Source organism: Drosophila montana, unplaced genomic scaffold (assembly GCF_035044405.1).
Source record: "Drosophila montana isolate Dmon_TW-CO22-7 unplaced genomic scaffold, ASM3504440v1 contig_3257_1, whole genome shotgun sequence".
Classification (NCBI taxonomy): Eukaryota; Metazoa; Arthropoda; class Insecta; order Diptera; family Drosophilidae; genus Drosophila; species Drosophila montana.
Window position 1 is genome coordinate 717,210 of NW_026998140.1, and position 12,238 is coordinate 729,447.

General features: G+C 40.4%; 1 protein-coding gene across 2 annotated transcripts in view; it reads left to right on the plus strand.

Moving 5' to 3' along the window:
• The window catches only part of LOC135433978 (receptor-type tyrosine-protein phosphatase kappa-like), an 81,189-nt gene that overhangs the window by 6,652 nt on the left and 62,299 nt on the right, over nt 1-12,238 (plus strand). The window contains exons 2-5 of one of the 2 annotated variants that reach the window (XM_064690296.1): nt 3,097-4,306; nt 6,731-6,829; nt 7,074-7,200; nt 7,289-7,385. In XM_064690296.1, the coding sequence (XP_064546366.1) occupies nt 3,097-4,306; nt 6,731-6,829; nt 7,074-7,200; nt 7,289-7,385 (1,533 nt within the window). Of the gene's footprint in view, nt 1-3,096; nt 4,307-6,730; nt 6,830-7,073; nt 7,201-7,288; nt 7,386-12,238 lie in introns of those variants that run through there. The other variant, XM_064690294.1, reaches the window with a different exon arrangement.

A 12,238-nucleotide genomic window follows, 5' to 3' on the forward strand; every position in this document is an offset into this window, starting at 1 on the left:
AGAATGGCTCCTACTTGAAGCGCAAAGAGAAGCGACTGGAAATCAGCGAGAAGCTAAAGAAGTGTGCTCAAAGTGCATACGCCAGCATATTTATGTTGTTGCTTGGGACCTTTGCACTCGCTCGCTCGCTTCGCCTTTAATTAGTAAATACTTTGCAAAGTGTTGGTCTCCTGCGCAAACGTGCATAACTTTTGAATTATGATAGAATGTGCTTTTTTTTCACAAGTTGTAGACGAATTATTATGAGAACAAATAATTGACCCCAAGTGACTCCCTGATTGATATGTCAAAGCATTAAGAGCTCAGCTTGAATTTAAATTATATTTCTGGTCAGCTGAACTGAGAGAAATCAAGTTTGAGGGTTTTCTTTTGATAGAAGTCTTAGACCAATTAATATGAACAGAAATATAAAATAGAAATAATTGACCCTTTGTGGCCCTTTGATTGATATGTGACAGCATTAAGGGCGCAGTTTATATTTTAATGATTTTCTTTAAGCTGATCTTATGATATTTGAAATATATTTTCTTTGGATATTTTTTATTAGCTCAAGTTTTATATTATCCTACAATCTGTTTACAGATATTTGATACGGACCTCGAGCCAGCATCCTCTCATCTATGAAGCTTAGTTTTCATATTTATTAAAAAATATTTCTGCTTTTTCTAAGCTTGAGCTACAATTTATTAAAAGACTACAAATATAATTAAATTAAACTTTATACAGATATTTCAAGTTTATTTATTATGTTTACATTAATTGTATTATTTATTTTTTTAATGCAAATTTTGGCGATCTTTCCATATTTTAAATATTTATTTATCTGGCTCGAGGTCCGGCTTTAATTGATAAAAATCTAAAATGAAATACAATTTTGTTTCAACATATATTTTTCCAATAGTTTTCGGTTCGAATGTGCAGCTTATTAATTAATTTATTTAATATTATAAAATTATCGAAAAATTTGCTCGCTTTTCAAAGGCATTCAGTTCTTAGCTTAAGCCTTGATGCGTCGCATTATCCAAATTGTGCAGAAATATTAAAGTTAATAATTAACTTATTATTGTTTTATTAAATATTAAACCAGTTTATAGCCTTGTTACAATGTGTCAAGCCTTGCACACAGATTAGTTGCATTAACAGGCTTACAAACTTATCATTTCTTGAGCCAACACCACAATAATAAATATTTATATATTCCATGTAAAGAATAAACCTTGCCTTCGAGCTAATTGGCTATTAGAAACTTTCGAGAAATAAGCAAGAAAAAAAAAACTGGGCTCATAAAATCAGCGCGTCCTTTCAAATTGGCCAGCCTGTTGGACGGCGGGCAAGTTATGCAAGAGATGCCACCGCAAAATATTTGCATAAATTATTTAAGTTTCGCCCGGCGACAGGCGTAGGAAATTACCAGCTCGCTGGGTAATGAAAATATGAAAATTTTCAATTTCCACTTAAGCAGCGACAGGACATGCCCGTTCATGTGCTGGGCGGGGCGGGGGAACAGCTGGGTGGGACAAGACTAAGTAAATAATAAAAATAATCAACAGCAACACGACAGGCGACAACAATGGGCGCGGCGTGGGAGGGGGGGGGGGGTCTACGGGGGCCAACATAAAGCAATCAAAATTCAAAGGGAAATTTTTATTAATGTCAATGCGTTTCGTTTCGGCCAGACGCATAAAAATAAAAAGCAAATCAATGCAAATGTATTTCCCGTAACTGAATTCAATTTCGAATCCCCGGAGCGTCGGTGTTTTTTGATGATGTTTATGATGTTGCCCGATGATAATAATGATCTGGAGACTGGGAATGCGGCTGAGAATGAGGATAAGGCTGATGGCTCGACCTGACCGTAACAAATTCAATTAGGACACGAACAACGCATTGCGCACTTAGATGGCCAACTGGAAACCAGGCAAAAGTATACAGGAGTTATGCTTTTTCTCCGATAAACCTTTTTCATGCCCTTTTTTCGCACGCCCTTTATGCTGTACGTCTGCGTGCGTGTGTGTGTGTGTGTGTGTGTGTGTTTATATGCTCCTGTCTATGGCATAATTAAATTTCATGTAGCCGGCGGCCAGCTGCAAAACGCATGTGTTGCTCCAAAATCTCTTTCTATACAATTTCGCCAATTTACAAATGTGTAGCATACCTTTGGGCGCTCTATTAAAGTGGATTGAATATTCTTTGAAAGTTGATTTGGTATTCATATTCATAGGAATTAGTTAATATTCATTTGTTACATGCTTGCAGTATAATCTAAAAAAATTAGTTATACCAACAGCAGAGACTTGTGTTCGAGCTGACGAATATTTAATACCCTCACGGACAATAAAAGTAATAAAGAAAAGAAATATAATTTCTGAAATATAAATTTATTTGCCGGTAACTTTTCTAAAATATAAAATATTTTTCATGTATAAAAATTTTCTTAAATTGAAAAGAAAATTATTTTTGAATATACGTTAACTATAATTTAGGCTAATCTGCTGCTCATAATATGCTGCTCCGTCATACAATGAGAATTTACATAAAATATCCTCAAAAACAAGACCTTATTTTTTACACAAGAACTATATTTGAATTAGATAGCTGCCAAAGCAACTTTATAAATAATTTTAGTAGACTTTGCCTATAGAACGTCTCTAAACAAAGTTTTATAAGTTTTGTTTCAAAACGATTAATTACCTGAATTTTAGAAAAGAATAAAAAGCTATTCTAAAGTTAGAAAATGTTCTGTAAATAATAATCCTGTTACTCCTATTTGAATAATTGAATTAAATTAATTTCAAAATTATTAAGAGAGTTCATTTTATGTGAAATTTACGAAATGTGCGAACAAGTTCTTTGAGTGGGATGTCCGATATGTCTTCATACACACCCAAACTTATACCACACTAAATGCGCTTTAAGCTTGGCCAAAATGCTGGCGAAACTGTTTTGCAAACTGTGCCTCAAGCGCACGCTTTGCTATAAGTTCTGAGCCGGAAGTTGGCCATGTCGATTGATTTAATACAATTTCCTTTGCTGTAACAGCTGCACGTATTCAATTTATTTAACGTCTTGTTCTACTGCTTCTGCTGCTTCTTCCAGCTAAGCGACACGCCCAGCTTGTCGGATGTGGACATAATACCGCCCGTGCCGCCGCCGCCAGCACTGAAGCGCAACGGCAGCATGCGCAGCCTGCGCCTGCTGCAGCAGCTGCAGCAACAACAGCAGCAACAGCAACAACAGCAGCAACTGTTGCCCAAGAGCAACAACAATCTGGCCCTGGGCATGGCACAGCTGTGCAACGGCGATCTGCTCGAGGATTGCACCAAGACGGCGCTGGACGACTGCGCGGCCACATTGCTGAAGTGCGCCAACAGCAGCGGCGGCGGCAATGCCAAGCCGGATCTGTGCCAGCCGCTGAGCAATGGCAACGGCCACGCCCACAGCCTTAATAAGACACACAAAGCCAAGCACCCGCCCTTTGCCGCACACGAGGAGGACAACATCTTTGCGCCGCACGCACAAAAATCAGACCCGAGCTTGTGCTTTGTGCCAGCAGCAACTCCTGCTGCAACAGCAGCAGCAACTGTTTTTCCCGTGCTGAGCAAATACAACACAATCGGGCCGAGCAGCGATTATGCGCGACATTTGGCCCACTACAGCCGCTACCTGCAGAAGCAGCATCAGCAGCAGCAATTGGCGCACTTTCAGCAGCAGCGTTGTCGCTGCTTCTCACAATCGCTGCTCAATTTTCCGAGCAACCAGCCGCAGCAGCAGCAGCAACAATTGCAGCAGCAACAACAACAGCAGCAGCAGTCGGACTCCAAGCAGAGCCTGGACATGGCACAGCCGGCACAGATATTTCACACCAGCAGCATGGACTGGACACTGCCCGTGAATAGTCGCAGCTTTGGCAATTTGGTGGACATTGATGGCGGCTGCCGTGTGCCGTATCAGAAAATGCCACAATCATCGGCGCTGGCCTCCTCCAGCTTTACGATGAACTCCTTCGACAGTGGCAATAACAGCAGCGGCGGCGGCGGCGGCATACTCAAAGAGCTCGAGTCCCAGCCACATGGCCACGCCCACACACATTCGCATCCCCATCCCCATCCGCATCCCCATTCGCATTCGCATCATTATCATGGACACGATGTGGGGCATTCGTTGCTGCACCATGGCCCAACTGGCGGCATTCCGGCCACGCCGCAGAAACATCATCAGCTGCACTCGAGCGTCACGAGCATCATGCCATGGAAGCATCGACAGTGCCCCAGTCGCGGCTCATCCAGTTCGGGCACAAATTCCTTTCGTAAGTTGCACAAGGGCTGCAAAGCTATTTGCATGCCTCTATCTATTTATTATACTTTAAATGATTACATACATATTGTATTATTATTTTTTATTTTTTTGAGAGTTGGATAATTGATTTATATTTTATGTTCACAAAAAATGGTAGAAAACATGCTATCCAAACTAGGCCCAATCAAGAACAGGAACTAGCTGCTCACTTCTATATATATATATATACATATACATATATGTTAAGCTGAGTCAAACCCCAGATAAGTATTTATCTTATTTGTCGGCAATCAATTGATCTCTTTCTCTAAATCAAACAGGGCAGTTCATTTGCCAATTCACAAGCCACATTTCATGCAATTCTCTAGAAACCTACTCTGAACTAGTTCATTTGTTGGCATGCAGCCCTGGTTTGTTGTTACCTGACATTGCGCTTGTCTGTGCTGGCCGCAGCAGCAGCAGCTGCTCCCCACTTGGGGCACACAATTCTATTTAGTCGTTAGCCGTTTGATTGCGTCCCATGTAACATGGCCGCTTAATGTTAAACGTTGCCAATGCCCGCGTGACTTTGTCCTCCTCATCAAGTGCCCATCAGCAGCCGTGTGGTCTGAAAGGGGCGCATAGTGTCTACCCCCCTCTCTCTCTCTGTCTCTGGCCAACTGCAGTTCGTTAGTCAGTCGCCCCCCGTCCAAAAACTGCGTAGCCGGCGATGTCCTGTCATGTTAAATTTATGCAAATCGCTGATGGCCGCCCCGCCGCCCGCTTCACGTGCCACTTTGGCAGCGGCAGCTGCAACATTTGGCTGCCGGCTGCCGCACATGCTCTCCATTTGCAACTTGCTTATCGGTAATTCACTTTGGAGCCAGAGACCGAGTCCTGCGAGTGTCGAGCTTTCCATAATCAAGCGGATGCAGAAAAAAAAAACTGAACTGAACTGAACTGAGCTAGTTTCATGCCTCAGCTGACTTGTTTGCTTAGCTGCCCTATCAAATGGCTAAGCTGCATAATCGAATTTGGCTTGCAATTAAAATTGAGCACTTGCTATTGATACAAGTATCTGAGCACCCAAACCAAATCGTATAATGTGATTCGCATTTGCATCAGCTTAGTTTCTACTTCTTATTTAAGCCAACAGAGTATTATAAATTTGTCCAGAAATGTGCAACAAATTCAAGGACACAATTCTGAAACCAAAAAGTGCATATAAATTGTTGATGAGTGTTAAGAGCCGAGTTAAACAATCTAACAGACCAGTTAACTTTCTAGTTAACATTCCAGTTAACAGCTCAGCTAACATATTAGTTAATAGACAATTTAACAGTCGAGCTAATAGCCCAGTTAACAGGCCTGTTATTAGCCCAAATAATAGACAAGTAAGCAGGCCAGTTAACAACCTAGTTATCGAAAAAAATAACAGCCCAGTTAACATTCCAGTTAAGAGCTCAGCTAATATCAGAGTTAACCACAGAGTTAACAGGCGAGCTAATATCGGGGCTTAAATCTTACTTAGAATCCAAATTGACAATCGAGTTAAGAGCCCAATTAACAGGCGCGTGAACAGCCCAGTTTACAGGCGAGTTAACAGCCTAGTTAACCGGGAATCTAACATCGCAGTCAGTAAGAGAAAAATTAAAATTTCAAGAAATATATATATATACATATAGAAACAGCTGTTTCCAAGCATATATAATCCACAGCATTCCGCAAATTACTATTCCCAATGGCTAGATTTTATTTGAGACATAATAATGTGATTAATTCCATTGGCTTAATTTAATTTCAACTCATTTCATTGATACTGATAGCACACAAAAGCACTTAAGTCTTTCGAGTTGCATAATAATGCAGCTAATAAGTCAGTTGTAAGCAATGCTCATGGCCAACATCGGCACTTTATCTACTGACACACACACAACTCATTTCATGGTTCATAAAACTTGACTCAGCTCTCAGTTAACAAGAAATTGTTCGTCTTTTGTAAAGTAAAACCAACTAAGCAATTCAATTTTAAACGTTTAACTAACCATATTTCCTTATTATCCCTACAACTACGCTGCTTGCCCAATGATGGGAATACGATGAAAAAAAACCGATCGACTTGTCTTTGTTGTTGTTGTTGTTGTTGCTGTAATCAATGCCACTGTCACGGCAATTTGCACACACACACACACACACTCGCACACCCCTCCCTGCACACAAAATGCAACGCACAAACAACGACAATGCTGCTGCTGCTGATGATGATGATGTTGATGATGATGATGACGACGTCTCTCCGGCTGCACAACAAACGACTTGGCATTGAACTGCCAACAACGACGACTAAAACAACAACAACAACATGAACAACAATCGCTGTGGCTGGTCATCATGAATGCTGCTCCTGTTCCTGCTGCTGGTCGTACAACGCTGCGTATACGTAACATTTGTGCAGGCTTCGATGCGGCCAAGCATTGGCTGGCAGTCAGCTCGATACTCTTGATAATTGGCGCTGCCAGCGTGGCTGTGCCCCTGGCGCTACGTGTTGCTGCAAGTGAGTAGAGAGCTTGCTCCTAGACTAGATTCCAGCTTTCAGCTATCCAGACAATAAATCAATTACCATAACGCATACGACACGTAGCCAAAGCTCAAAATGTCAAGAGACGCACCCAGTCTCTGGCAGTGTTGGTATCTTTGTGTGTCGTGCTAATGCGTTCAAGTTAGTTAGTAGCTGCTGCTAACTCGGTTTTATGAACCTTCCCTCTCCCTCTCTCCCTTTCGCTCTCTTCGCCTTTCAGGTGCGCCCTTTGAGGAGCGCTTACGCGTCGCTGTGCAGCTCTTGGATCAAGTGCCTTTAATCGATGGGCATAACGATTTACCCTGGAATATACGCAAGTTCCTGCATAACAAACTCAACGACTTCAAGTGAGCGCAATTCTGCAATACGCAACTGCAATTAATATTTTTAAACGAACTTTGGCTTACTTTCTCTAATTTTTTTTTCTATTGCCAGCTTTGATGAGGACTTGCGCAACGTTGTGCCCTGGGCGCGCAGCCACTGGAGCCACACGGATCTCACGCGACTGAAGAAGGGACGCATATCAGCGCAGGTAAGTGTGTACAGTGCCTGCAAATGTTCGCCTCGCTCATAATCACAGTTGCTGCCACTTTCAACCATAATTTGCCAGCCAACATTTTAGCCCAGGCTTCACAGTGGGCCGCATCAGTTTACTGTTCAGGCTCTTTGAACGTCATTTAAAAATTGTGAAAGTTAAGTCTAAGCTGGTCTGCTTTGAGTTCAATTTTAGGGCCAAACAGTATGCGGAAAAGCATTTATCGAAATTACATAAATAACATTGTTAGACTATGAAATAATAATTTACCGGTGCTGAATCGATTTGTATGATGGATCCCCTTTTCATGACTTGTTTTCTTAATCATACCCTTCCCTGATTATAAACTCCAAACTTAACTAAAACTAGACAGATTTCATTGTTCAATGACACTTACTTTAATAATTTAATATTTGTTTATGGGAAATGTAAAGCACTTTATGAATTTGGCAAATTAAACTTTCGTATTTATTTAGAATTTTCTTTTTATCAATTGTCTGCCAAATTTATTGTGAGGCGCCTCTTTAATGTAATTTCTCTTTGTTATTAAATTTATTAAATTTCGACTTAAAATCAAGTACCATTAAATACCCTACCAATACTTCAAGCGGCCATAATTTTGTCAAAACTGAAGTACTTTGAATAATTTAAACATATATTGGCCCTGTTATGTGCTTTTTATTAATGCCACATGCAAATTTAAATATTTGTGGATTTTTTATTATACTGTAAGGATATCTTTGACCTGTCGAATATTTAATACCCCACATTTCATGACAAACTTATCACACCCTCTACAAGGATATACAAAACATGATCAAATATTTTTCTTATATTTTTATAATCTTTGCCCTTATACTCACATTTTAAGAATCTTTTGTCTTTAACTCTTAAATTCTGCACAGAGTATTAGAGAGTCGTGACAAACCTTTGCCGCTTTTCACTTGTCTTTGAATTTAATTTTTTTTTCCTACTGCCGCTTAGTCGTTGTCTGGGAAACCTTTGTCCCAAGGCTACTTTGGCTGCTGTTTTTGCTCATCTTTCAACTGGTCAGCTTCAGCTCAAAGTGAGCAAAAAAATATTAATTATGGCCCACTGTTCACCTGTAGCAGGGCTTTGTTTGTGCTGCTGCTGCGGCTCCTTTTGTTGCTCCTGCTCCTGGTCCGGCTTCCTTGCCTTGGTTTATGCTGCTGCTAGTGATGCGTTAATTAATTCCGCAGCTATTCTGGAACGTTGCTGCCTAATTGGTTATTATTGATTCCTTAAGCTCCATTTTATGCGTCATATTTTTAAATGGCTTACTTGTTATTAATGCCATGGGCGACCGGCCTGTGGAGCCTTAGGTGTAGCTATAGACTTAATGTAGCTTAGTGCAGCGGCTAAGTACTCGGGCTTCGAATCAGACCGAGACAGTCTGGTATTTTTAGAAAGTCAAAAAGGTTACAGTGTTTGGCATAATAAGAAATAGCCAGCATATTTGCGTGCTTGATCTGGAGCCTAATATTTTATTAGCTTCCATATACACTCTATTCTAATATTTTCTTTTGAGAAAAGTCTGCTCTGGCCAAAAAGAAACTATAGAGTGTGATTGGTAAACGGAATCAATTAGACATCTGAGAACAGTGGAGCCAAGCAGATGTAAGCCATTAAAATTGTATAAGCATTTAATGTTCTTTATTGCCAGCGGCAGCTCATTTCCCGTTGGCTTCGCCCAAACAGGTGAGCAACTTACGTGTATTTCGCACAGCAGCTCACACTTGACATCAATTAACGCAGCACTTGTTCAATCTGTGTGTGTGTGTGCATTTTGAGAATGCAAAGTGAAACCTGCCACCTGCCACCTGCCACCTGCCACCTGCGGCAATATTTCCCGCCATCATCAACAAGTTCAATTAGCTACCCCCCCCCCCCCCCTCACCACTCCACCTCTCACAGGACCATAACTTGCTGCAATATTCGTAAATGGTTGCGCCACTCATCGAAAATGAAAATCTAGAAGTTTTCACAACACCTGACCCGGCCCCTCCCCCAAATACCCCTCCTAGCCACCCGACACCCTTCTCTGGGGTGCCCAAAGTTGGAAATACCAATAAGTATGGCAATAATGACGCCTGGGAGCAGTTAACTAAAACAACGCCCACTCCCACTGCCTGGAGGCGTGGCACGCGCACCAAAAGTGTTAAGTTTTAATAAGCATCGACTTGTGGCCCTATAAAAGCCAGTGAACAATTCCCGGCAAAGGCTGCCAACGAGTCAAAGTCACGCCATTTGGCAACGTAATTAAATTGAGTGCAGCATAATTATACCCTGTAAACGATAGATATATGGGGTAGCGACAGATGTGAGTGGAGTATCTGCAAATATGAATTTATTCGATGAGTTGATACGCTAAATTGAATATTAAAATTAAAAGAGAGACCGCCGTTAATTTTATAATAATTTTTAATAATTTTCGAAAGATAAGATCCAACAGAAACACTTGCAACATCCTAGAAAGAGATATAGTTGTCAAGCTCTTAAAGTTTATTTGAGCTCTAAACTTTAGTTTAGTTAATACGTTTAGCTTACATTAAAGCTATTAATGAGCTTTAATATTCTATGTCAAAGACTGGAGCTTTCATGTGCTTTTTGCTGAACTTTAAAAAAGATTATGCTTTTTTTTACGTGGTTGTAAGTTGTAGAATTAAGCTTTAAGTCAGATTCATTTCAATGATGAAGCTTTACTGTGCTTTTACAGCCAGCTTTAAGCGAGCTTTATAGTTTTTAGTCAATTAAAGAAGCTCTTATGTATTCTTAAAGCGACTATTTGAACTGATTGAGTATTTTGGACTTGAGCTTAAAGTGAGATTTATTAAATTTACTTAATTCATAAAGCTATTATGTGCTTTAAAAGCTGCCCGCACTGTTTCTTGTATATTGTTAGCGTAAGCTAGATGCACCCTGATTCTTCACTCCACCCATTAAACGAGTTACAGGGTATCTGCTTACGGCCATTTGACTTATTACAGCTTGTGGCCTCGTTCACGTTTACTGTCGTTACCAAGTTTTGCAATATTGCACCGCAAACTGCAATTACCTGTTACCTGTTAACCGTGCGACAAACAAAACCAAAGTGTTTGCCAGCATAAAATTGATGGTGCGCTTGGAAACCGTAGAATCGCGTGAGCAAATGTTAAAACTGCAACAATCAGGGGCGTGGCACATGGCCATGACTCGCCCGAAAATGCATTTTGGCGCAAGTTAATTTTCATTATGCTTAAAGCCTCACCTGAAACGCAACCGGGCCAAAAGAAGTTGCCTTCTTGACGGGCCATTGCTTTGTTTGCCAGCGCATTTCTTTGCGCAACCTGCACGTGAGAAATCGTCGCGGTGTTTCCAAGGACCTGCACAATTTGAAATATTGAAGTGGTTTCTGGCCAAAAATGTTTGTTTGCCTCTGATTTATGAACTTTCACTGCATTTCATTTGTCCAAAAGGCACGTCCAGCTAGTTTAGCATTAAAGCGGATATTTACTTTGGCCATTTGATTTATGCGCTGCTGCAGTCGAACTCACGCAACAATCAACGCTGTTGCAGTGCCACCTTGAAGTGGTACTCACTGGAAAATTTAAATAAAATAAATAAGATATTTGGTTGTTTGAGCTCTAAACTTCGTGCTCAGCGATAAATAACAAATTAAATGTTCTTAGATATTACTGTCTTTTCGGGCGTTTGATCCCTTTACTTTGTGCTGAGATATACATTTATAAATGTTTTTAGATTTTTTTCTGCCTTCGAAAAGCCGCGAACCCTTAACTTTATGCTTGTTGAGGAATAACTTTTTAAATGTTTTTAGATATTTTATTCTCTAGGTAGGCTCGATCCCTTAACTTCGCGCTCAATTATACATTTCTTTCTACTTTTGTTAAATGTTTTCTCTTCGTCCCTAAACTATGTACTCTGTGATCAATTTTTAATTGTATAATTTCAAATTTGTTTCTATATTCACAGAGATTTGATCCCTGTCCAGTGATATATTATTTACTATATATTCTCTTGTATTTTTGTCTTCATTGGGGTTTGATCCTCTAACTTGATGATCGGTGAAGGTTTTTTACAAATTGAATTTATAATTTTTTGATTGTAGCTAAAAATTTAAATAATAATAATTTAAATATTCAAGTACAATTTATTGTCGCCCAACGGAATCTCTAGATTCATGTCTTCAGAGTTGCTCATTTGAAGTAATTTCAGCATTAATTGTTTTCATTTTAATAATGAATTTGCACGGATTATAAATTCCATTTTGTAGCGTAAACTACGTGTTACACTAAGTTCATGTAAAGTTCTCAAGCGCTCTGCTAACAGCAGCATTTCGCACTTAATTCGTGACGGAAAACTAAACTCAATAACAACAGCAGGCAGCAGGCAGCGGTAGCAAAAACAATGCCAAACATGGCAACTAACTAACTGGATGACAACATGTTTCAACAATTGTTGCCCAAATGCCAAACGTGCAGCCGAATCCAGAGATGCCGCCAGAGAAAGCCAAGGCCAAGGCAGACAGATAGAAGCCAACGTGCAGCTGGCAGAAGGAGAAAAACTCCTGCAAAATGTTTAATAGACAAGCTGAAAATCACGTTTAGGCCATAAAGCACTCAAAAGCGTATAGCATGGCACAAACAGTTTCAGTCCATTTTGGCGCCCAAGCAGCTCTAAAAACCAAGCATTCCGGCTGCAGCAGATTTTTGGGCCAGCAGCTGCTACAGCTACAGCTACAGAGTGCGCGCCTAAGGAACAGACGCGTTTTTATTAGCCAAGGCGGAAAGCGAAAGAAAGTTGCAGTCGACTGTGCAATACTCTGTTCGCAG